This window comes from Panthera uncia, assembly GCF_023721935.1.
Source record: "Panthera uncia isolate 11264 chromosome E2 unlocalized genomic scaffold, Puncia_PCG_1.0 HiC_scaffold_19, whole genome shotgun sequence".
In the NCBI taxonomy this organism is placed as follows: Eukaryota; Metazoa; Chordata; class Mammalia; order Carnivora; family Felidae; genus Panthera; species Panthera uncia.
The window spans coordinates 9,845,828-9,871,274 of NW_026057588.1; the positions used below are offsets into that span (position 1 = coordinate 9,845,828).

Sequence of the window (25,447 nt, forward strand, 5' to 3'; positions counted from 1 at the left end):
AGAAGGAAAGCAGAGCGGTAGGAGGTACCTCTGGTCTTCCCTGGTGGGGGAGTCGGCTCCATCGGGTGCTGCAGGAACCAGGGTGGGGTCTGCCCCGGCGGGCTGTGCCCGACAGAGGGCAGGCTGCAGACCCAGCACATACTCGCTGACAGGATCGTCGGTGGGGGGGGGGAAGGCGGGGGAGGCGGGAAGAACGAGTCTCCTCCAGCTTCTGCTCCGGCCGGGCCTCGCGGGACTGTTCCCCGGAGCGCACCCTGTGCCGCTGCCCGGGGCTCTCCCTCCCGGGCGGCAAGTCGCTCCCTCAAGAGCCCACCGTGAGGGCAGACACTAGGGCAGCTGGGCTGGTCGGGCCCCCAGCCCCAGGGCACCCCAGGGCACCCCAGGGAGGTGGGAGATGAGGGGGGTGGAGCTTCGGGGCCCCCCCACCCCCACCCCTCTGGATGATGTGGTCATCCCAATCCCAGCAGCTCCACCATCTGAGACAAGCTGACTTACAATAATGACTTTATTTTAACATATTTAATTACAGACATAAAATAGCTGGGGAAGGGGGTGAACCCCAGCCTAGCCCCGTCTCGGGGCCGCCAGGAGGGGGAGACGCAGGCGAGGCCTCCCTGATGACCCTCCTTCTGGGGGGGTCTTCCTATGGCGGGGCCCTATTGCTTCAGGGGGGAGGGGCCATGCAAACGAGGGAGGCGGGGAAGCCTCTGGGCCCCGCCCACCCCACACGCCGCGGCCTCCCTCCGCAATGCCCTCCGCAATGCCCGGACGTGCCCCAACCCTGGCCTCTCCACCTCCTTTCTCTTTCTCCAGGGAGCGGACCCTCTGGCCGGCCCCCCACCCCCTCTGCAAACCTAAAGGGGAATAAATACAAACTTTACAAAGTAAAAGGGGGTCCAACGTTGCCCTGGGCTGGGCCTGGGGTCAGATGGGGAGCAGGCCCTGGGATGCGGGCCTCACATCACATCATCCCTAACTGCAGCAGCGTGCTGGCGTAGGCCATGGGCTTGACGTCGGGATGAGGCTGGGACACGAGAGCACACAGGGCAAGGGAGACAGAAACAGGGCAGCTTCAGGGGGGTTGTCTGAACACCAGATGCAGAGACCAGCCCGCCCCCCAAGAGCTGCTGAGCACTGCGCTCTGTCCTTGACTGGGCCTCAGCCTTGTGCTCCCCAGGCCAGGGACAGCAGGGGACAGAGGGGGTGACTCACCACTGCTGTGAACTGGTGGAACTGGGGCCGCAGGTCAGAGCCCCGGAGGTGGATATAGGAGGCTTTATTCCCCATCTGGTCACTGTGGGGACAGGGGCAGAGCAGCTGGTCAGGGGTGGGGAGCAGGGGGGAAACACAAGGAAGGGCTGGGGAGGGGCCTGGAGGGAAGCGACCCAAGGAGGCTGGATGGCAGAAAGTCCCAGTGAAGAGGGAGACACAGACGGACAGAGCCCATCAGAGACACTGACAGAAACGGAGTCAGAGATGTTGAGAGCAGAGAGAGAGAGGCATGGACACAGATAGCCCCATTATCGCCAACCGGGAAAGGCAGGAATCCAGGGGAAAGGAGGGGGGCCCAGGAGGTTCAGGTAGGAGGGGAGCAGAGGCGGAAGGGGAAGCAGGGGACAGGTGGGGGGCACATGTCCCCCCACGGAGGCAGGACGCTTGCCAAAGCCTGGACTCTGACCCAAGCACACCCTGGCTCTAACCACCAAGAAACAGAGGATAGAGGAACGTGTTGACTGGCACCCGCAGGGTGTAGGCGGCCTGGTCCAGAGCACAGGCAACTCTGGGGGACAAGGGGCCTGGTTTCTTCAACCAAAAGCCTACCAGTGACAGGGGAGGAGGGACAAGACCAAGAATGTGTCCCCTGTTACTCGGAAGAAATCAAACCAAAAAGAGCCATTTTTGAGAGACACGAGGAAACGGGACTCTGCGTTCAGGTGATCCCATCTGACACTTGACAGAGTGACAGTGGAATTCCGGTTGCACGAAAAGGTTCAGGGGCACCAGGGGGTGTCGGAGCACGGAAGCGGTGGTGCCCAGGGTGGGGGTGGCCGGAGGCCGGCCCGGGCTGGCAACTGCTGAACCCGGGTGACGAGGACGTGGGTGTTCCTTGTACGATTTTACCTGCTCTTGTGTGTCTCTGCAACTTTCTACCGCAAAAAGTTAACGGAAAAACCAGCAACACAAGCAACAGCGGGTGGGGAAGGGAGGCCCGGATGGGTCGGAGGCGGGACCCACCAGTAGTTGGGGGCGGAAAAGACGGTGACGCAGCGGCCGCCATGTGCCACCTCGTAGCCCTCGGCCTTGACTTCGTGGCTGCGGATGATGTAGTCCAGGTGGTTGTCCTCCAGGAAGGCCTTGGTGACGTCGGGGCCAAACTGGCAGCTCACGCCCCGCTTGCTGACCGAGCGTCCGTTCTGGGGAGACAGGGGGCTCAGGGTGCCGCCCGCCCCACCCCCTCTGCCCGCAGCCCGCACCCGCCGGCCCAGCCTGGGGAACACTGACCTGCGGCTGTGGGTCTGACCAGAGCAGGTCGCACATGGGACCTGGGTGGGGGGAGGAGAGGGGACGTCAGCGCAGTTGGGGTGGAGGCTGGGCAGGGGCACGCGAAATGGGGTTCTGAGCCCCGTGACCGCCCCGCCAGATCCAGCCAATGTATTTCGGCCCCGCAGGGGGAGGACCCTTTAACAGTGCTATTCGGATCACACCCCTCTGCTGCTCAAAGCCTTCTGGGGCTCCCGCTGCCCTAGGAACAAAGCCCAAGCTCCTCCCCCAGGCCTCTGAGGCTCTGCAGGGCCTCATCAACCCCCTTTAAGTACATCCCCGCTCACCCCAAAACCACTGCCCTGCCAGCTGTTCCTCCCGTGTGCGAAGCTCACACCTGCCTCGGGCCCCTCTGTGCTTGCCCGGGGCAATTCTGCGTGGCAGGTGTCTCCTTCCCAGTCGGTCCTTGGTGTGGCTCCTAGAGAGGCCATCCGGACCCCCAGCACCCCACCCTCCCCATGCCCTGTGCAACACTTCCCACAGTCGTGCGTGCGTGCGTGTGAGTACTCGGCCACTTGTCCTCACCAGCACGGGAGCCCCGGTACGTCACTCTCCAGAACCCACAAACAAGTGACCAGAGCGCGCCCCACGCGGTGCGCGAGAACACTCCCTTGCAGGCACAGCCCCGTGGGGAAGAGCGCCAAGCCGAGTCACAGGCGAGAACGCAGAGGCTCGGCCCTGCCATCCCCGCCAAGGGCAGGAAGCCCACGCAGGAGGTGCCGCGGCCCCGGGAGGGAAGGGGCTGTCACCCGGCCCACCACCCTCACCTGAATCCGGGGGCTGCCGGTTCCGCTCAATCTTCCTGATGTCGTCCAGGGTGACGCCATCTTCACTGAACAAGCCCCCGTGCATGATCTGGGGTGTAGTGCGGGGACAGCTGTGTGAGCGGAGGCACCGGCCACACCCCAACCCTCCAGCTCGCTTCAGGGTGGCCCTCGTGGGCGCGGGCGCGGGAAGGGGCCCGAGGGGTCCCGCCTGCCGCCCTCACCAGCACTTTGCCGTTGATACACTGGGCCAGCGGGAGCCACTCGAACACCTCGCTGAAGAGTTCGTACATCTGGGCTGTGTATTTGGCCTTCACTTCGCCCTCGAAGCCATAGATCTGGTTCATGTTGTCCGTCTCATGGTTGCCTGGCCAGGAGCAGAGCGAAGCGGTCAGCACCCCCTGCACGGGCACCCCCGGGCCCGGGTCCAGGGGCCTGAGGCCAACAACACACACACACACACACACACACCAGAAACCCAGTGAGGTGTTGACACTGCTCTTAGTCCCTTCTCTGAGAGGCACACACTGGGCAGGTGGCCACAAGGCCTAGGCCCGGCCCAGCCTGGAGTGACCATGGGTATGTCCCTTGCCCCCTGGGCCCTGGGCTCCTTTCTGGAGAACCTGCGTGCCTTCCAGGCTGGAAGGGGGCAGGTTGGAACAAAACACCAGCCCCTCCAAGATGCCTGTCGTGGGCCCGCCCCTTGCTGTGCCTCCCAACTTCCCGCACACAACCTCGTTCTGCCCTCCCGGGACTCCCAGGGCTTGGGGCAGACAAGGAAGCTGCCCGGGCCCCCGTGTCTGGCTTCATCAACTCTTCCGCTGGGGCTCGCTCTTATCACCTCCTGCAGGGAAGCCCACAGCAGACAGTCACCGAGCACCTCCCACGTGCCGAGTGCTGACGCTCAGGCCCCCGGGAGCCCCCAACCCAGCCCGATTCCCCACCTCTCAATGGAGCCCCCAGCCCAGCCCCATTCCCCACATCTCAATGGAGCCCTCAACCCAGACCAATTCTCCACCTCTTAATGGACATGTGCCCCTGCCCCCCCCCGCTCCCCCCCCCGGTGGCCCTTGTTCCCTGGTGAGCTCATCTTGCACCAGGCCACACTGACCCCAAACCTTCCTGCCACACAAGCTCACCTCGAAGCAAGTGAAAGTGATCTGGGTACAGGAGCTTAAAGCCAAAAAGGGTGAGGATCACTTCTACGGAGAAGGAGCCGCGGTCCACAAAGTCGCCATTAAATATCTGCTCTGCTAAGGAAAACAAGGCGTGGGGGGCACTGCTCCTTCCCCAGCCTCCCCATGTCCCGCGGCTCCTGCCGGTGCCACCCTAGGAGTGGGGATGTCAGCAGGGCTAGGGGATCTGGGCTGTGGTCTTCTTCCTCGCTGTTGGCTCTGGCCCAGTCGCCCAGCCTCTTGGAGCCTCAGCGGGATAGTGCTGACATCCCCAGCCTCATCTGTTGCTCAGGGAAGTGGACGGTGGAGGGTGACATGAGGTGGTCAGTCTGCCATAGGGGCAACGGAACATGGACCGTCCCACCCGATATTCACAGGCCTGGTGGCCATTCATCAAGCAACGGTCATCACATCAGCAATCACTTACACAGCTCTGACTGTGGGCCACGCAGCTCTTCACACATACGAACCCATTTACCCGTCTCAACAACCCAGTGAGTCAGACCCCATTATCCCTATTTTGCAAATGAGGAATCTGACGCACCAAGAGGTGACGTCACTGCTATGGTCAAGCGGCTGGGGAGTGGCAGTGCCTGGGGCCGTTACGTGTCTGATCTTGTAGCAGCCCCGTTTCAAGACGAAGAGAGGTTGGGGCCCAGAGGGACTGAGCCACCTGCCCCGGGCACACAGCGCAGGGGGACCTGCCCTGGCCACTCTGACGCTGGCCGGCCACTCCACCCACATCCCCGTGCCCGAGCGACTGTTCAGGCTTCTCCCTTCACGGGTTCCCACTGTGCTCTCTGGCCACGGTGCCTCCCCCAAATCCAGGTGGAGGGACAGGGAGGGTCTGCTCTTCTGAGGAAGGATACATAGGGGTTGGTCTCCGAGGGTAAACCGTTGAGCTCAAATATATTGAGGAGGTCATAGAACTGGCCGTGGGTGTCCCCGCACACCGTAATCTTCTCTGTCTGGAAGAAAAGAGGCCACCGGAGAGGGAGGGGCCCAGAGAGAGACGTGGGGAGGGGGCAGGGGTGAGGGGAGGGGCAAGAGGTCATGGCAGACCGAGAAGAACCATGCAACAGACACAGGCAGGGGACACAGAAATGAAAAGGGTGGGACAGAGACCAGGAGAAGAGAGGGACATCCAGGGGAGAGACACAGGGTAGCGGGAGAGGGAAGGCAGACCAAGCCAGGTGGGCCTGTGAGTTTCTGAGCTCCACAGCCCCTCCCCAGCCAGGGAGCCCCCCACCCCCAGCCCGTCCACACACCGCCCCACGGCACGCACCTCTTTAAGCGTGGTCTCCACGAGTGTGCTCAGCTTGGAGAGGACCTCTTTGACCTGTACCAGAATCTGGAAGGCAGGGTGGGCTGTGAGTGGGGCCTGGGGGAGGGCCTGCTGTCCGCCCCGGGCCCCGGAGAGCCTGGGCTGACCAAGAGACACTGCCGAGCGGAGGGTGAGGGAGAGGCAGGCAAGGAACGGGCAGCGGAGGCCAGACAAGTGAGCGCTGGCAGGAGCCACGGCATTTAAACGTTAGAATTACTGGGGCGCCTGGGTGGCTCAGTCGGTTAAGCGACTGACTTCAGCTCGGGTCATGATCTCGCGGTTCGTGGGTTCGAGCCCCGCGTCAGGCTCTGTGCTGACAGCTCGGAGCCTAGAGCCTGCTTCGGATTCTGTGTCTCCCTCTTTCCCTGCCCCTCCCCTATTCTCTCTCTCTCTCTCTCAAGAATAAATAAAAACATTACAAAATTTAACATTTGTTTTAATGTTTATTTATTCTTGAGAAAGAGAGGGACACAGAGTGTGAGCGGGGAAGGGGCAGAGAGAGAGGGAGACACAGAATCGGAAGCAGGCTCCAGGCTCTGAACTGTCAGCACAGAGCCCGACACGGGGCTCGAACCCACGGACCGCGAGATCATGACCTGAGCTGAAGTTGGACGTTCAACCGACTGAGCCACCCAGGTGCCCCAAAACATTAAAAAAACTGAAACATTACGATTATTATTTTTTTTAAAGCTTATTTGAGAGTGAGGACATAAGCGAGGGAGGGGCAGACAGGGAGGGAGAGAAAGAGAATCCCAAGCAGGCTCCACACTGTTGGCACGGAGACCATCTTGGGGCTCGAACTCACGCACTGTGAGATCACGACCAGAGCTGAAGTCAGACGTGTGACCAACTGAGCCACCCAGGCGCCCCTAAACATCAGCGTTATTTTACACGGAAACAGAGACTCTGGGTTCCTCTTAAGATAATCAGCATCATGAAGAAACATAGATGAATCCAGATGTGGTACATTTTATAAAGCAACTGGCCTGGACATGTCTAAAATGTGTCATGGAAGAGTCTCCCCAAAAGGGCAGGAGACTGTTCTAGATGAAAGGAGATAAAAATGCAGTATTTGATCCGTCAGTGGATTCTGGATTTTGAAAAATCCAACAACACGGGGCGCTTGGCTGGCTCAGTCAGCGGGGCATGTGATTCTTGATCTTGGGGTTGTTTAGTTCGAGCCCCATATTGGGTACAGAGATTACTTAAAACAAAAAAAACAAAAAAAACAAACAAAAAAAAAACTTTAAAACAACAAACAAAAAATCCCACAAAAAAACCAAAACCACAAAACAGCTAATTTGGGGAAACCTGGGTAAGCTAAAGAGTTAAAGTATTTGTCTGGAAATGTAGATAATACTAGTTTTTGCTACGTGAAGATTAAAGATGACCTTGACCTTGTCATATAGATTTATCGGTGTTTCCAGATTTTGTGGATGGCCTGTGGACTGTCTGCATTAGTCAGTATTATTTTATCAACGCTAAGTTTCTAAGGTGAGACACCTGAACTGTGGTCACATAGAGTATCCTGGTTTTAGGAGATACAGGTTATGATGCAACTTACTTCTGGCTCATGAAAAGAAAAGAAAACCGAGAAAAGAGAAGGAAAGAAAAAGAAGCGTGTGTGCATACACACGCATACGTAGAGAGAGAAAGGAAACGTGTCAAAATGTTAATTGGTGCATTTGGGTGAAGGGGGCAAGAATATTAACTATACTGTTCTTTTGATTTTTCTGCAGGTTTGACAGTTTTCACAGGTAAGAGGTAGGGGGAAAACCCCCAAACGTTAAACAAAGTAGAAGGCGTCCACTTCTGGTCAGAATGGAGAAAGTTGTAGACTACGGTCATTCTTGCGCTAATGGCAACAGGCCCCGAACCCACAAAATCCAATCTTACGAAAACCATCTGAGAGCCGAGCGTGCGCTCAAATCTAAATGAGTCAACGGCAGACAGCAACCTTCCCTGGGGCTTTTATCCCCGCGGCACGGCAGGAGGGCAAGAGGCCAAGGGGCGCCGAGGCCCAGAGTGAGGGAAGCCAGCGGTACGTTGGTGACAGCGGACAGACCGGAGAAGCCCCCGCCTCCGAATGCCTCTCCCCTCACCTGCCGGCTTGCTCACACGGCCGTCGCGGAAGGCGGGGTGCAAGGCAGCACAAAAGTGGGGGCGGAACGGGAGAGCACAGAACTCCCCCGGCACACCAAAAATCTGGCCGCGAGGCTGAGAATCAGAGAGCTCTCCCACAGTTCCAGAAGCTGGAGATGTGACAACGTCAAGACATCCCTGGGACTTTGCCAGGGCTAAAGGGAGAGTCCCGATCCCAGTCTGAAAACACCGCAAGCCCGCGGTGGGCTAAGTCCAGCAAAATGCCCGAGACGGCAGATCAGACGGACACAGCCCCTCGCGCCAGCGGCCCGACGGAAGAAAGGGCCTCCATCTTCCGTAGAAACTCCTTATTTAGCCCAGTCTCTACTGTTCTTTTGCACAAGATGTCTGGCATCCAACACAAAATGATGAGACACGTGAGGAACAGACCACAGAAGCAGACCCAGAGATGACCCAGATGGTAGGATTACCAGAGACTTTAAAATAACTGTGACAGGGGCGCCTGGGTGGCGCAGTCGGTTAAGCGTCCGACTTCAGCCAGGTCACGATCTCGCGGTCCGTGAGTTCGAGCCCCGCGTCAGGCTCTGGGCTGATGGCTCGGAGCCTGGAGCCTGTTTCCGATTCTGTGTCTCCCTCTCTCTCTGCCCCTCCCCCGTTCATGCTCTGTCTCTCTCTGTCCCAAAAATAAATAAAAAAAAAAAAACGTTGAAAAAAAAAAAAATAAATAAAATAACTGTGACAAACGTGCACAGGATCTCGTGGAAGAGACAACACGCGTGAACATATGGGGCAGGGAGAGGAAAACTATCAATAAAAGGAACTAAATGGCAATGCCGGCCGTGGGAACGCAGCGTCGGGAATAAAGACCGCGTCCGCACGGTGCCCAGCAGCGTCAGCTGCCGTGACCACCCTCCCCCTCGAGCCGCCCTCCGTGGCCGAGTCTGGGCCCCGCCAGCGCCGCCGCGATGCTATCCTGGGGTCACGGGTGTGTGCAGCACCTGACGGGGCCTTACCTGGTAGGCGCATTTCCGGTGCAGTTTCTTCTGGTCCTTGTACCACTGCATGAGCTCCTTCATGAAGGTGACCGTCACCTTGCCATCCTCAAGCTTGGGCCCGCTGTACTCATCCTCAATGGCTGGGGTGAATGGGGGACAAGACTCAGTGGCCACGGCCACCGTGAGGCCGAGAGGAGGCACAGGGCAGACAGGGTGAGAGGACGACGGAGGGTGAAGGGTCCTCTCCCCGGCCAGGTGCTTCTGTTCAGGCTGGCCGTGCCTGGCCTCTCTGTGCAGTGCGCCCCCTCTTCCAGCACCCCCCTCCCCGCTGCCTGCGTGGTTTTACAGCATTCGACACCGTCTAGTCCTCTCTCTCCCCACCAGGGCATCAGCTCCGCGAGGGCTGAGAGTATTTTATTCACAGCCGTACCCCCGGTGCCTGGAACAGCGCTTGGCACATACCAGGCGCTCGATAATTATCTGTGGAACGAAGGACTGAATCGTCTGAGCGCCTAGAGGACCTACACAAATCCGACGGGGGGGGGGGGGGGGGGGGGGGGGGGGCCGTGAGGGCGGGGCGGGCGGTACAGATGTCGCTAGGGAGCTAGGCCCCGATGGCGGGACGAGGGGCTCGTCCGCCTCGCCTGAACCGCGGGAACCCAAGCCCCAGCGCCGGACCGTGGAGCTCCCAGGAATGCAGGAGCCACAGACCGCGGCCGCCCCTGCCCGCATCCCCCAGCGCGCACAGGGCCCCGAGAGGGCTTGCAAGAACGTGGAATGTTCTAGGCACCCAGGCCTGACTCACTCATGCTCTCGATGTCCAGCGAGTCCACAACGGAGCGCTTGTGCTCGTCGCCGGCGATGGCCCGCTCGAAGGCTTTCTGCTTCACAATCTTGTTGCACTCCTGGTACTTCATCTTGGCGTCCTTGTCGTGGGGCTTCACCTTCACCACCTGGGAGGGCCGGGGGAGGAGCGGGGGAGGGAGAAAAGAGGCATCAACGCCCAGGCACAGCCCGCCTGGCGCAGAGGAGCAGACAGGACGGGGGAACGCCGCGGCTGCCCGGCCCCGGGCTCCACGAACACGGAAGCCAGACCACCCGGCCTCCACGCGCGGGCGGAGCAGCCCCGGACTTTCTCACCTCCAGACCTCAGTCTTGAACATCCGCACACCGGGCGATGAGAGCTGCCCACGCCGGGCTGTCCCGCGGGGCAAACGTGTTCACCCGTGCAAGCGGGAGTTCTTAAAATCCCTTTGCTCTGGGGCGCTGGGGCGGCTGTCGGTTGAGCGTCCGACTCTTGGTGTCGGCTCAAGTCATGATCTCACAGTTCATGGGTTCGAGCCCCACGTCGGGCTCTGTGCTGACAATGTGGAGCCTGCTTGGGATTCTCTCCCTCGCTCTCTGCCCCTCCCCCAATCTCTCTCTCTCAAAATAAATAAATAAACATTAAAAAAAAAAAAATCTTAGCTCTGTCGTTAAAAGTGTCCCATCTGAGGAGCACGTGTTCAGCTTTAGGTTCCTCGTGGGAGCCACACCGGCCGAGGCTCACTTTACTGACGTTCCAGTCAATACCGAGTGGGGAGGGGATTAAGAGGAAAGCGGGGGCTGGGTCTACCGTGGCAATGAACGGCCCAGACCCAGCAGAAGAACCGAGGACTTGCTGGGGAACCTGGACTCCCTGAGCCTCAGTTTTCTCTCATCTATGAAAGGGGGGACGGGACACGTCCCACCTGGCAGGGCGGCTGGAAGGACAAGTAATGAAGACGGGGCTCAGCACACAGCGGCTAGCACCTAGCGGCGTCCCCTCAGTCTCCTCCGAAGGGCGGTCAAGACCACGGGCCACAGAGCCAGGCCGCCTGCTTCCAATCCCGGCCCCGCCAACCCTCGGCGGAGGAACGCCGGGCGGCCAGTCCCTCCCTCTCTACGGGAGGGAACTTCTGACAGCGGCCCCGTCAGAGGGTGGCTGTGAGGGTCACAGGAGCGGACACGCACGAAGTGGGTGCAGCGCGCCATCAGGAGTAAAGTCCACAAGGGCGCCGGCTGCTAGTCACGGCCCCTTTCCTGGGCCGCCGTGCTCGAAACGGGATCATACGCAATAAAGCCCCGGGCACGTGACTCTGGGGTACAGTAAGTTCTCAATAAAAGGAGCCTGTGCCCACCCCTCCCTCCACCTTCTATCCTGCCTTCTACAAACTCGGATCCTCCCAAGTTCAGCAGCAGACAGGGCTGGATCCGAATCCCAGCTCTGCCGCTTCGTCACCGTGTGACCTTTGGCGAGGACGTCACCCGTCCAGGACTCAGTTTAGTTATCTGTAACTATGATTGCTCTGAGTGGACCCCGCCGGGCCTGCCCATTCTGCTGGCCACCCGAGGAGCTAGGTCCCTGCGGCTCCTGTGCTGGGGGCGTGAAGAGAAGTGTCAAAGCAGGCCTTCAAGCGTGGGGACGCCACCCCCGGGGAAAGCCTGGCAGAGTGAACCAGAAGCCTGTGCAAAGGCCCTTGCTAACCCCTGCGGGTCACCGTGGCTCATCCACCCTGGGAACGGGTGCACAGACCCGGTGGATGGCAGGAAGCCGGGCCGTGGCAGGCGACGGCTTCCTCCCTGGCTGGGCAGGCTCACGCCCGGGTATCCTGCCAGGCGGCTCCACCTGGGGGTGGGTGTGGCTCGAGGCCCGGGAGGGAGGCAGCACCCCCTGGAGTCCTTCCCAGTGGGGACAGGGTTTGAGTCCACACCCTGGGGTTAAGTCCAGGCCTGGCTTAAGTTATTGGCCTGGCACACAAGGGCCTGCCTACCCCTGCTTTCTGTTTGCCCGGCACCACCCGGCCAGACCAAACTCACAAGTGTCCAATGTGCCAGCTCCCTGTCACCTGGCACAGGCTGCCCCCTGGCCCAGAACACCTCACGTCCGTCTCCATCCCCTTCCTGGTTCCTCTCCTCCAGCTGTCGCTCCGCTGTCCCCTCCTCGAGGAGCACCCCACACCCCCCCAGCTTGGGTCAGACACCCCTCTGGACTCCCACAAGCCCCTGGCTCACCTGCCCCAGCCCTAAGCACGGCTGGAGATGGCTCTCTCCCCACTGGAAGGCAGCCCCGCGAGGCTGCGGCTGCGTCCCAGGAGGGAATGAATCCCCCCCCACTCCCCGAAAGGAAATGATGAAGCACTCAGCATTTCCCCTGGCCAGTCCCCTGTTCTCACAGAACTCGCAGGATGGCTGGAGGATGGGGACAAATACCAACAAGGCCGGAAAAAGAGGAGCGGCAGCAGTAACAACACACGGCTCACTTCCTGAGCACCTACTATGTGCCGGAGCACGGCGAACTTGCTCCCTTTACCTGCAGAGCAGCTCTGTTGGGTGTTACCACAAGCCCCATTTGATGGATGGGGAATCTGAGGCCCAAGAAGCCAGAGTTCCGTCTTCTCCCTGCCTAGGATCCTGACTTCCACCAGCACGGTGGGTGCTCCCTCCCTGCCCACCGTCACTCGGTCACTCGTCCCCACAGCACCTCGCATGCCCTCCAGGGACGTACAGGGCCAGGCCTCCAGGTGCTGAAGGCAGGCCCTCCCCGTCCTGAGCCCCGCCTCAGCCTCTAGGACGAGGGCAGGGTGCCAGCACCCCTGCAGAGGGCTCCGTCGGCCAGAGTGCTCATTCCAGGCCTGGTGGCTGCTGCTATAGGACTCACTATAGGGCTGGGAAAGCGGAAGTGGCCCTACCGGGCCTCCCTGCTCCCGCGGGGGGTCATTTGCTCCCAACTGGAGGGGCCTGGTGGTTCAGAACTCAACACTAGACTCTTCTGTAAAAAGTGATATGTGGACCGTGTCGGGGTCCATATCCTGACTGTGGTGTCTGTGTGGTCACGCCAGAGGTGCTGCGGGGGAAACCGGGAGAATGGGATCTCTACTCCTCCTTACCACTGCACGTGAAGCTATGACGCTCTCCAAAAGCTGTTTCTAGGGGCTCCTGGGTGGCTCAGTTGGTTGAGCATCGACCTCGGCTCAGGTCATGAACTCGCGGTTCTTTGAGTTCAAGCCCCGCGTCGGGTTCTGCTCGGAGCCTGGAGCCTGCTTCGGATTCTGGGATCTTTCAGATCCCTCTCTCTCTGCCCCTCCCCACCTCACGCTCTGTTTCTCTCCCTCTCTCTCTCAAAAATAAATCAGCTTAAAACAAAAAAAAAAAGCTGTTTCTAAAAAGTGCCACCTTCAGCTGGGCTTGTTCACGGGCAAGACCCATAGTGCGCGAGCTAGTGACACAGTAACACAGGTTCGCACGTGTCGGGTAACCAGGAACAGCTATGTTACGTGACGCCCCGAGCAGATCCGAGGGGCACTGAGTAGTCACACATATTCCCACCACTGCAGCAAAGCCTCCAGTCACCCGACGTGGAGGCACCAAGACCATCAATGACCTCTCGTCAGTTCAGGTCAGATTTTGCCACCAGATGAGTTGCCCGAACTTAACTACAACGGTGGCCTTTTCAGGACGGCCTGAGTTTGGAACTGAGGGTGAGGGACTGTCGTCCAGCAGTGAGAGCCGGGCCCAGGCTGAGCGTTCCTGACCTCAGGGGACCCACGTGACTACGTGTGGCGGGTCATTTGGATGACCTACCCCGCATAGATGACGAGCTGTGCCCCGGGGAGGGGCCGTGCCCATCTGAGGCACACGGAGAGCTGGAGGAGAGCCAGGTTCCTAGGCCAGGCACTGCACAGTGACAGCCGTAAGCAGGACACCAGGGTTTTCACCCTACAGGGCGACACCCTCTAGTGAGTTAACTGAGGTCTTACTCAGTGTCCCTTTTATTTATAATAAAACAGAAGAGAAGAGAGCCCGCCGGAGTGGGGCTGAGCCACAGGAGGATGTCAGGCCGAGACGCTTCTGCCCGCTGCGTGCCTCCAGGGGCCAGGTGCTTGACTCTGGTACGAGACCGTCACTTCCTGGCTGCGGGATCTCAGGGAGCGAACTACACTCTGGGCCTTGGTTTCCTCATCTGTAGGTCGGGGAAAACAGTCCCCACGCACAGGGTCGGCGTGACGACTCCGTTACGAGGGCAGGCAGGTCCCAATCGCGCCCCGCCCACGGCGAGCACCGTGCCAGGCCTTAGCTGACTGCTCCCCCAACCGTGGGGACAGCCACACCTTAGGTGTGCGGGCGCCTGCACGGGCTTGCAAGGCAAGACGCATTTCTGACTGACTGCGCTGGACTATGCTGTGAGAAGAAACCCGAGGGCGAGCCGCATTGTGAACCAAACCCCCAAAATCCACGAAGCAGGGTGGGGACTGCAGGAGTCCCCCAGATCCAGCCAGGGCCCACACGACCATCTGAGCGCCAACCACAGACAGGAAAGAAGATGGTGGGGTGAGGGGGAAGGGCAGTCTTTCGACAAGAGGACCCAAAAATGGGACAGGGAATCCAGGAGCAAGGGTCCCTCTGAGAGGACTAACCTGAGACGAGGGGGTGGAAAGGGGAGACTGTTCCTACTGAGGGGCCCTGGAAGGGCCCACCAGCAGAGGGAGACACACGTGGCCCCCCTCCCCCGCCCGGGGCCCCTAACAAGGTCCTGGTACCTGCAAACAGCCCTTCCTATGGGCCACGGGCTCCCCCCGCCCCGACACCCCCATGAGAAATGCCATCAAGTGTGTAGTGTGGGCAGGTCCCGCTGCAAATGTACAAATCTCACTGAATCGTCCCGAGAAGGCCCTGAGGTGGGCCCTTCTACAGATGAGGACACCGAGGGCAGACAGCCAAAGCACTCCGGGCCACACGGCTTACAGCTGGGGTGTCCCGACCGTGCTGCCAGTACCAACTCCTACATCAGTGACCTTGAGGCTTTTGCCTATGACTCACGGTAAGGAATACATATTTTACATCACACGCCTGTGTTTACGTAAGTGAAAACGAGCTTTTCACAAACACGTATACCCACTTCCTCCGAATGAACCGTTGTTTTCTTCTCTATTCTATTTGATGAAAGACAGAGGTGCTGGTCTCAAACCATTAAACTGACTTCACAGCTCACTCACAGCTACAGGCAGGAACTCTAGGTTCAGGGCCCAATTCGGCCAGGAGATCCGGGAGGAGGGGTTTCCCCCTCTAGACCTCAGTTTCCTGCCTGCACAATGGACTGAATTCAAGCACGTAAAGAGCTCACACAGAGCTGGGCCCACGGTGAGCGTGCGGATGAGGAAACTGAGGCTGAGAAAGGAAAGGGCCAGGCCACAGAGAGGCAGAGCCTCGGGCTTGTTATTCAACCAAGGTCACATCTTGGCTCCGCCTCCGAGGACGCCAGGATCTGAGAGCGGGCCTGAGGCTCCAGCAAGCATGTCTCCAGAAAGCTCTGGAAGGGAGGAGGGGAGGAGGTAGAGACCGGAGGGTGAACTGCCCCGGGCCGGCCCTTCTGCCCGTTGCCCCCAGAGCCCGATGAGATGTGGCAGCGTGGAGAGGCGGACAGCCTACAGGCACATGGAGGGCCCACAAGGATCACAGGCTCGTGCGGGGACTCCCACGGCTGCTGGTGAAGCCACCACAGGGAAACAGGCTGTGACAATTTAAATGCTGAGCGTGGCCCCCGCCTCAGTTTGGTCCCCAAGAGGCTGTGGATCCCCCTCACCTGCCTTCTATGGCATAAAAGGCCTGGGCAGAAGTTCCGATGTGGTTATTTCCACAAGACGGCCAGAACTGACCATCTTCAGCCTCACAGAGTAGGCGGGGTTAGGCCCCCGACTGGGCCAGAGCCACAAGAAGGGTCCTTCCCTGCCCCCCCACCCGGGGAAGACTTCCCTACACCTCTGGGCACGGTGAGACACTGGCACAGGCCTGTGCACAGGCTCATCGGCCCTCCGCCCTGCCAGGCTCTTCCAGGCCTCTCCCCGCACCGCGAGCCCTGCAGAGAAACCCTGCCCCCATCCAACCCTGAGTGCCCTCCCGGGTTACTCATTACTGGACCCTGCGCCCCAATGACCTCTACTCACACCACTTCGCCAGAGCCCCATGGCCACTCCGGAGGTGGCCACTCCTCTTGCCACAATTCTGCAGATGAGGACACCAGGGGACAACAAGGGGAGGCTGGGCTGGGGAACGGCTTGGAACCCGAAGCTCGTTAAGGACTCTGTTCTGGGGCTCCCTACACCATCCTGCCAGGGGGCACCCCACTCCCTTCTCCATTTTGACCCCAGTCTCTAAACTACCGCCTCTGGGGTGCCTGGGTGGCTCAGTCGGTTAAGCATCCGACTGCAGCTCAGGTCATGATCTCACAGTTCATGGGTTTGAGCCCCACGTCGGGCTCAGAGCCTGGAGTCTGCTTTGGATTCTGTGTCTCCCTCTCTCTCTGCCCCCCCTCTGCTCGCACTCTGTCTCCCTCAAAATAAACATTAAAAAAAATTTTTTTTAAGCCACCACCTCTTCCGTGGCCCTGCCGCCACCCCAATACAGGTGTCCCCTGGCCCTGTCTTGGCTCAAGACTTCACTTGGCCTAAAATCCACCCTCCACCCCAGGCTGGCGGCCAGCCCCGCTCCCTCTAACTGCAGCCTGTGGCTCTCAGCCCCCAGGCACCCTCCCCACCCAACAGAGGCTGCTCAGCGCGTATGGTGAACGAAATAAAATAGGATGGGGGTGAGGGGGAAATAATAACGCAGCACGCTCCGACTGAGCCCCTGAGGGTGCCAAGCACTGACCCAATAAACCGAACAAGCAAACTCCTTCCTTTCAGGGGGCTCACTCTCTGAAGCCGGGGAGCCACGGGGGCCTGGGTTCGAATCCCAGCTCTGCCACTGGCCAGCTGCATGCTGACGGGCCGGTAGCTGAACTCTCTGGGCCTCAGCCTCCCCATCCGCACAGTGGGGTTCATCACCGTCCCTGCCCCGCCCTGGGCTGCCAGTCCCCAGGGAGGGCATGGGACACGCCTGGAGTGAGCGCTGGCCCCCGGATGTCACAGCGCCTGCCGTTACCATCAGAGCAATCGTAGCGATGGGAGTGGCTGACGAGCCGGTGAACTAGTGACTTCCCGCGGTGCGCTGGGTCCTCTCCCTTGTCACCTCATCACAACACGTGCCCCACCCGCTGCCCTCTACAGCTCATCGCCCCGTTCCGCCTTCTTCCGAGCGTGTACCCCGCCTGCGAGGGCTCTGTTGGCCTCAGCTAGGACACAGGTCTGCGTTTTGCCCTCCTCCGGACTGGAACTCCACCAGAATATGGCTGCGTGGCTCTCATCCACCAACAGTGCCAATAACCGCAACAGCTCGTGGGTACAGAGCATGGACTACATGCCAGGCACTGGTCTAAAGGCACGAAAGGCAGAAACTCATTTATTCTTCACAGCAACCCTTAAAGGCAGGTCTCAGTGTTCTCCCCATTTCGTGACGCGGACAAGAAGGCACTTGGGGCGCCTGGGGGGGGGGGGGGGCTCAGTCAGTTGGGTGTCCAACCTCGGCTCAGGTCATGATCTCACGGTCCGTGAGTTCGAGCCCCGTGTCGGGCGGGCTCCGTGCCGACGGCTCGGAGCCTGGAGCCTGCCTCGGAGTCTGTGTCTCCCTCTCTCTCCGCCCCTCCCCTGCTCGTCGTGCTCTGTCTCTCTCTCTCTTTCTCTCAAAAATAAACAAACATCCAAAAACAATTGAGAAAAAAAGACGGCACAGCGAAGCCAGGTAACTTGTCACTTCACTAAGCAAGTGACAGCAGAGCCGAGATGGGAACCCACAAAGCGTGCTCCAGGCCGAGCCGCTGGACGAGTGAGGGGTGAGTGAACGCGGGCCCGGCCTCCTCACACCCTCCCGCCGCCTGCCCAGCACCCCGAGGCCCGGCTCACCGTCTCGTAGTCACGCAGGGCGGCCCGGAACTTGCCCAGCGCCATGTTGCTGGCGGCCCGGCGGTAGTAGCCCTTAATGTACTTCTTGTCGATCTCGATGGCCCGGGTGGCGTCGGCCAGCGCATAGCCGTAGCACTCGGTGCGCAGGTAGGCCAGGCTGCGGTTCCCATAGTAGATGGCGCTGCTGGGGTTCAGCTCGATGGCCTGGCTGTAGAACTTGATCGCGTTCTCGTAGTCCTTGGCTGAGGAGACGGAGGAGCTGGCCTGAGGCAAGACCACTGCCACCTGGCAGGAGCGGCCCCGCGGCCGGGTCCTGGCCCGGCCCCCCCCACTCACGGGTGGGAAAACCGAGGTCCGCAGCTGAGCTCAGAAACGTCTGTTCCGGCCCGCCCCCTCTTCCCTGTTCCAACCGTCCCACCCCGGCCCGGGCTTGGTCTTCTCAGGTTCGAGTCCCCAGGACTCAAAGTCACTTCCACACAACCCCCCCCCCCACCACCCCCAGCCGTCACCCCTTAAGGCGCCAACCGGGGCAATACTTCTTCCAGGGAGGACTTCCAGAGGGTCCTCCTCTGGTCCCACGGCCCGGAGAGGACAGATTAATGAGTGCCGGAGCCGAGATGTTGTGAATCCAGCACAGGTGAGTCTGCCCTGAGCCCTTTGCTTGGCCAGCCCCCACACTCACACAAGTAAACAAGCCCAAAGAAGGGGCCTAGTAGGAGAACAGGAAGTGGGAAAGGAGAAGGGGACACGCCGGCAGAGACCCAAAGGAAGCAACAAACTGGACAGGAGGAAAAGCATTCCCAACAGAAGGAACAGGAGGTGCAAAGGCCCCGGGGTGGGAAGTGAGGGGGTGTGCTGCCAGCGCACGCCTTGTGTCCGAGGACCATTGAGAGGCTGGTGTGGCTGGGGTGGAGGAGGCTGAGAGCAGGGAGGCTGGCAAGACAGATCCCGAAGGCCACAGCCACGGAGGGTGTAGATATCGATGTTCTAGGCGTAGAGTGACAGGATGTGTCTGACCAAGGGGGAAAGGCTGATTTTGTTTGCAACGAGCTATGGCTGTGCCCTGCGCTTTACATTTTCACCCGTGGAATCCTCACATCTCCACGGCATAAGCACCATCTGGTGTTCACTTTAGAGATGAGCCACAGAAGCCTTGCTCAAGGTCAGACACCCAGTCTGTATCTGCAGAGCCAGGCGTGGACCCTTCCCACGTGCCCATCTGACAGGCAGGAGAGCAAGGCTCAGAGGCTTGCCTGGTTTGGGGGACCATGATGTGCCAGCTGCCGTGCGGGGCTCTTGGTACACGAGTCCCTTCATTGAACCCTCACAACAACCCTGAGAACAGCTGCATTAGCCCCATTTTCCAGACGAGGGTACGGAGGCCCAGAGAGGGAGATCCCGTGCTTGCGATCACAAGGCAGGTGGCAGGTGGCAATTCCGAGCCAAGCCAAGACCCAAACGCGCCCAGCCTCACTCTCACACCAGGTGACCCCTGAGAGGAAACCTAGCACAAGGAGCACGCAGACAGCGGCAGGTGGCCCGGGCCCAATCCTGGCCCCACCTCTTACCTGCTGGGTGTCTTGGGCAACTTACGTACCCCCTCTGGACTGGAGTTTCACAGTCCTTCTCCTAACACTTGGCCTAAAATGGGAATTCCTACCCTAACTCCCACCTCACTCTTCTCCAGTGTGGTTCCAGCGCCATTGGATGAACCATGACTTTCCTTTGTTTTCTTTGCTTATAATCCACATCCCCAATTTGAACCTCAGCCCTGCGAGGGCAGGACCCATTTGTCTTACTTCTTTGAGCCCCTGCTCAGTCTGAGGACACAGCAGTCCTTTGCCCTGCCCTCCTAGGGCTCACAGTCCAATGGGGGACACACACACACACACACACACACACACACACACACACACCTCCAGACAATGATGACCCAGAGTGTTTAGCACAGGGGCAGACCAAGATGATGCCAGAGCAGAGACCTAGAGGATGACAGTGAGTCTGGTGAAGAAGATGGAAGAAGAGGGTTCCAGGCTCCATGAATAGTTCTTGAATGAATGGGCGAAGGAAGGAAGACAGAGACAGACAGACAGACACAATGACACCAGGAAAAGAAGTCAGGTCTTGGGGAGACGGCCAGAACAATAGAACGATCCCTCCTGCAGGCTAATATCTGGCAATCTGTCAAATGGCTCAGATGTCCCCTCTTACAGGAAGCCCTCCTCCGCTCTCAGGCTGGGTGAGGCACTCCTCTGGGCCGCCCCAGCCCCTGGGCTCCCCTATCCCAGTCCTGCCCATCACCGTTAGGCGATGGGTGTGTCTCTCCAGGACTGGGAGACCCGGAGGGCAAGCCCAGGACTTCCCAGAAACAAGCCAGGGCAGAACCAGACAGCCTAAGTCTGAGGGACCCTCCCTGGAATGCCAGTGCCTTCGAGGACTACTTCAGCCTCCTGGCTGTGTTCCAGAGGCCAGCTGGCCAGCTCTCTTGACGGCTGAGGTGTTACTCACGGGGCCCGTTTGGCCTGGGGTGGGGAGCCTGGTGTCTCAGAGCCCGATCGGCCCTGCCCTGCCTCATCTAGTGGCTCTGAGGGCTAAATAAACTCTCGCGTGAAATGCGGCTACAGCAGAGAAGGCGATCAGCAGATGCTTGCAAAAGGAGTGAGTAAAAAATGAGTGAACAAAGAGGAGAACCAAGCAGAGGAAACGGGAGGAGCTGCACTTCAGGCACCTGCCCAACAACACCGGTTCCTGAACCTGTTCTATCTGCTTTACGAGCGCATCCAGTCCTCCAGATTTTAGAGGAGGAGGACACCAGGGCACAGAGAGGTTAAGCCATTTGCCCAGGGGTCACACAGCACGAAACAGGAAGAAACAAGATTTGAATCCAGGCAGCCTGAGCTCTTAACCATGTCGACAAAGCCAGAGACCCAGAGGCGTCTTTGGGGGTTAAATACAAGCCCTCCTGTTTTACAGAAGGGGGGCGATGAGGCCCAGAGAGAGGGGAAGAGAGCTGGGCAACATCGGGGACCAGGCTCTGCCCCCCAGGGCTTCCGGAAGGGGCCTGAGCCCAATCAAGGGCTATCCTCTTCTGCCTGCAAGCTCCAGGTAAGGACTCTGAACAGGGGCACCAAGCACGTGGCGAGGAAGGGGGATATCCGGGATCACACTCTGACCTTGGGCAAGCGGTTTCACTTCTGAGCCTCAGCTTCCTCTAAGAAACAAACAGGGCCACTCCTCTCTCCCTCCCTCCCAGCGCCCCGGGGAAGATGAAGCGGGGAAGATGAAGCGTGTACCTGGCCACCACAGGGGCTCAATTAAGGAGAGCGGTAATTATTCTTTTTATTGTTATTCCCACAGCCCCGGAGGCTGGGGCTCGGTGCCTGCCACCGCCTGCCAGACAGTGAGGGGCCTGGACCAGGAGGGCCCTTCTCCTCTCAGCCAGCTCAGTGCCAGCACCTCTGGCGGCCTGCCCAGCCCTCGGGCTTCCGAGGGCCCGGGGCCTGGAGGGCAAGGAGCCCCTCCCCGTGACTTATTGCTTCCCAGAAGTCCTACCTTGCCTCAGCACCCACCCTCCTATTTGCCGCTCTTCCCGAGCCCCATTTCAGGGATGGCCCCACCTTCCTCGCTGTCCCCCGGCTAGAGGCTGTGCCTTGTCCTGGATGCCTCTCCTGACCCCTCAACCCCCAAAGCCAGGCCAGCCTCCTGAACATCTCTCAAATCCGTCCACCATCCCTACGGCCCCGCCCTGTCCTGGTCTGGCCTCCATCCTGCCCGGCCCAGGTTCCTGCCCCAGCCTCCTCCCAGGTCTCCCAGCCTCCGGTCCTGCCCCTCCGCAGGGGTCTCGCTAAAGCACAAACTTGACCCGGTCCCTCCCCTCCTCACTATCCATGGCTCCCTAGAAGCCGCAGCAGAAAGCTCAGCCCCCTCTCCTGCCTCTTCCACTCCAGCCCCACTGACTTCCCTGGTGCCAGGTTCCGCTCCCCTTGCCAGGATAGGCCTCCCCGACCCCGACCCCGTTCTCCTTGCCTGGGGGGAGGTCCCTCCTCCCTCTCTCCAGGCAGCCGCCCTCTTTTCCTCTCTGATGCATTTCTTGAGTCGCTTTCGGTCTCTGGTCAGCACCACCACCGCCTCTCACCTGTCTCCGTCTCTCGCATCCAATGTCAGCCAGGCAGCTGGGGGAATCTCACCGGGCCTCTTCACCGCCCCCAGGATGACATCCCCCCCCCCCCCCCCCCCCCCCCCAGCCAGCCGCCAAGGCTCCACCTCCAAGCCTCATCTCTCACGGGTCCTTCCTACCTCCTTCTCCGGCGCTGCAGCCTGACCCACGTTCCCACTCTGAATCCCTCTGTGCTCCCACCGAGGGCTGCGAAGGCTCTGGATCCCTCCCCTCCTCTCATCCCTAAGGATGAAACACTTCACTTGTCAACATTTGCTGTCCCTTCCTTACTTCCCAGTTTGCTCTTTGGTATCCTCCAGGCTGACGCCCACCCCCACTGGTCCCCAGAAACTGCTCCCGTCAAGGCTAGCTGGCACCAACATCCGTGGAGCCAAATCCCGCGGGCACTGGTCGGTGCTCGCCTTGGCAGCATGTGACCCGGGCCACAGCCGCCCTCCTTCTGGAAGCACTCTCTTCTCTCATCTTTCCTGACTTTCCTTCCATTTCACGGACCACCTCTCCTCAGCTTCTTCCTCTTCTCTACACGTTAGAATTCCTCAAGGTTCCGGCCCCTTCTCTCCCTACAAGACCTCATCCATTCCGAGGGTGTTCTATTCCCCTCATTGGCTGACCATGCCTGAATTCCTCTCCTCAGAGCTCCAGACTGGACCATCCGTCTACTCAGGGTCTCCTCTTGGACACCTGAGTAAAATCCAAACTAGCCTTGCAGTGACTTATGAAACCCTACCCGGGCTGGCCCCTGTCCTAAACGCATGTTGTATCAGTCTCCCTGCTGATCCGCTAAAGTTTCAGCCACGCCAGTCTTTCATTTCCTACCGCAGGGCCTTTGCACATGTCTCTGCGCCCACCTGCAACACTCCTTTGCGACTCTTCTCTACTTAAATGCCTTCTCCTCAGTTAAGGCCTTCCCTGACCGCAGTAGCCTCCAGCCCGATCTCCACTTCACACCCTGTCATTGGGGGGGGGGGGGGGGGGGTTCAAAGCCCTCATCACAACTTCTAAGTATTTTATTGTTTCTGGTGTTTTTACTCAATGTCTGATTCTCCTGCTAAATTACAAGCTATAAAAGGGCAGGGTCACATGTGGCTCATTCACCGCTATAACCCCAGAGCCCAGCAGAGTCCCTAGCGCATAGCAGGTGCTCAATCAACATGCCGAATGAATGAATGAATGAGTGCCCCCACATCTTACTCTTTCCCAAGATCCCATGTCATACTATTCTTGGGATTTCCCCCACCTTTACTCCCAGAGCCTCCCACGCATCCCTTTTCCTCGTGCAACCCCAAATCTCCCACCTCCTCGCCTTGCCACCTAATGATCGATCCCCGCCCCCCCTCCGCCCTTACAATTCCCTACTCAATTGGGACAGTGTCCCCCAGGCCCCACTTGGTGCCACCCACCCTAGACCTCCCCACTTGGTAGCACCATCACTCCCGAGCCCCCTGTCACTACTTGAAGGCGCCCTCTATAGGGCTCACCATAGCCAACACCTCTCAAGGACCTCACGTTTGGAAGTGCCCTCGTTCCCGTCCCCCTCCCGCCTCACACTTGGTAGCGCCCTCTCCGGCCTCCCCATTTAGCAGCACCCGCTCCGAACGCCACCTCTCGCTATCACCCCTTCTGTCAGAGTCCCCCCCCCCCGTCGCCCCCCGGGTCGCGCCATCCTGCCTCCCCACGCCGGGTCACTTGGTAGTGCCTGCCCCGCGCCCAGGCTGCCGCTCCGCGTTGCCATGGTTCCGCGCGGGCCGGGCACCCCTTGCCCTGGGCCGCTCTCCACCCCACCCCGGCCCCCTCCCGGGCGGGCGCACCTTTGAAGTAGTCGTTGGCCTGCGTCTTGAGCTCCTCTGCCCGCTTCAGGGCGCCATCGGCCGGGGGCTCGTCCCGGGGGGGCTCAGCACACTCAGTCCGCTCGCCCTCCGCCATCGCCATGCCGCAAAGCGACCCCCACCCTGGCAACGGCCGCCAGCGGCACCCGGCCGAATCGTCGCGAAGGAGTGCCGACTTGCCGCGGCCGCTGCTGCACAAGTGTCGTAAAGCGCGGGCCCCGAAGGCGCCCTCCGCGCGCCTGCGCAGGGCCCTTTCGCCGTAGAGCGCGCGGAGGACAAGGTGACCAGAGGGCCCCCAGACAGCGCCCTTCTTAGAATGAGCCATTGGCGGGGGGAGGGGGGCGGGGGTCGCGAGGAAGGTCTGGCGTGGCCTCCCGCCCCAAAGTTACCGTGTCCCGAGTCGGCAGAAGTTCGGGGGGTTTTAGGGTGGGATTTCCCCGCCGTCTCCTCGGGTTGGTGGGTGTGGCTGCCAGGCAGCACCGTGCCCAGCGCAGAACCAGAGCCGCGAGGCTAGCCATACTGCCAGTTACTCGTGTGACCTTGAGCAAATCGGGGCAGTTACCACCACCACCACCCCCCCCCCCCCCCCCCCGAAAAACGCGTGGCTTCTCAAACCAACGGAATAAAGTTTCAACCTTGAGGTCAGTATTGCTAGCTGTTAACTGAAGGCGCCCCGGATGCCCAAGTCGGGAGCAAGACTCGGAAGTTTGGTTACATACACCCGTCTCCTTTCTTCATCCTCCGCTTCCCAGCCTTACGAGGTGCCTCAGTGCCCTTAGGAAAACGCCGAAATTTCTGATGACCTAGGAAACCTCCCCAGATGCCACTCCCACTCCTGCCCCCACCCCCCAGCTGTACACCCTCGCAGGCCATCCTTTCCAAGCCCTCAGCCGCTACCCATGTGGGACTATGGCTCTAGATCCCTTTAAGGCTCTGCTGGGGCTCCCCTTCTGGAGACACGAGCTAGACCACTCCCCCAGCCTCTTTGTCCTGGCGGCCTGACCTGACCCCACAACCTCCTATCACAGCCAACAATCAGCCTAGAAAGTAGATGCTAACATCAGCTCCATTTTACCGCTGAGGACTTTGACATTCGTAGAGGTCATCAAACTTGCCCAAGGTCATACAACGAGAGTGGCAGAGCCAGAACTTCCAACTTGTCCCACCTTAATTCCTGCGCTCTTAAGGCCCTGCTCGACTGTCTCTGTGTTCCATCGCTCACCTTGTGGGTTCGATTTTTGAGATGTTTAGGGGTGTGTGTGGGAAGCCTGCCGTGACGGGTTTGGATCCAGGATTCGAATCCAGCTCAGCCCTTCCCTGCTGTGTGACCTTGACAAGTGACCATCCTCTCTGAACCTCAGCGTCATCCTCTGTAAAACGGGGACAATAACCATGCCTGTTTGTATACAATTAGAGGAGAGTTTGAGAAGATCAAGTGTTTGGCACAGGGCCCAACACAGATCAGGTAGTTTTTATGTCCACTCTGTTGTAAATACCCAGACTGGGACTGAGTACCCAGAGCTGGGAGGGAAGCTCCTGGAGGGGCTCTCTCAGCAGGTCTTGGGAGGATCTCACCCTGCAGGGTAGGCAGGGAAGACTTCCTGGAGGAGGGGAAGTCTGAACCAAGACGCGAAATATGAGTAGGAGATAACCAAGTGAGAAGGCATTTAAGGTGAGGGGCCAACAAGTGCCAAGGCTTAAAAGTGTCTTCTTTCTTTGAAAAGATTTCTGCGTCATGGGGGAGGTG

At 59.7% G+C, this 25,447-nt stretch overlaps 1 protein-coding gene across 1 annotated transcript; it reads right to left on the minus strand.

The window, feature by feature from the left end:
• Positions 1 to 487: 487 nt before the first annotated feature.
• PPP5C (protein phosphatase 5 catalytic subunit) lies at positions 488 to 23,902 on the minus strand. Its single transcript, XM_049621601.1, has 13 exons — positions 23,683 to 23,902; positions 17,698 to 17,939; positions 9,708 to 9,855; positions 8,921 to 9,042; positions 5,766 to 5,831; positions 5,350 to 5,448; positions 4,445 to 4,550; positions 3,530 to 3,672; positions 3,309 to 3,396; positions 2,503 to 2,543; positions 2,236 to 2,414; positions 1,213 to 1,294; positions 488 to 1,024 (listed from the first exon to the last, which is right to left on the minus strand). The coding sequence occupies exons 1-13, from the start codon at positions 23,801 to 23,803 to the stop codon at positions 962 to 964; spliced, it is 1,500 nt and encodes a 499-aa protein (XP_049477558.1). The 5' UTR covers positions 23,804 to 23,902; the 3' UTR covers positions 488 to 961.
• Between the last annotated feature and the right edge of the window lie 1,545 nt (positions 23,903 to 25,447).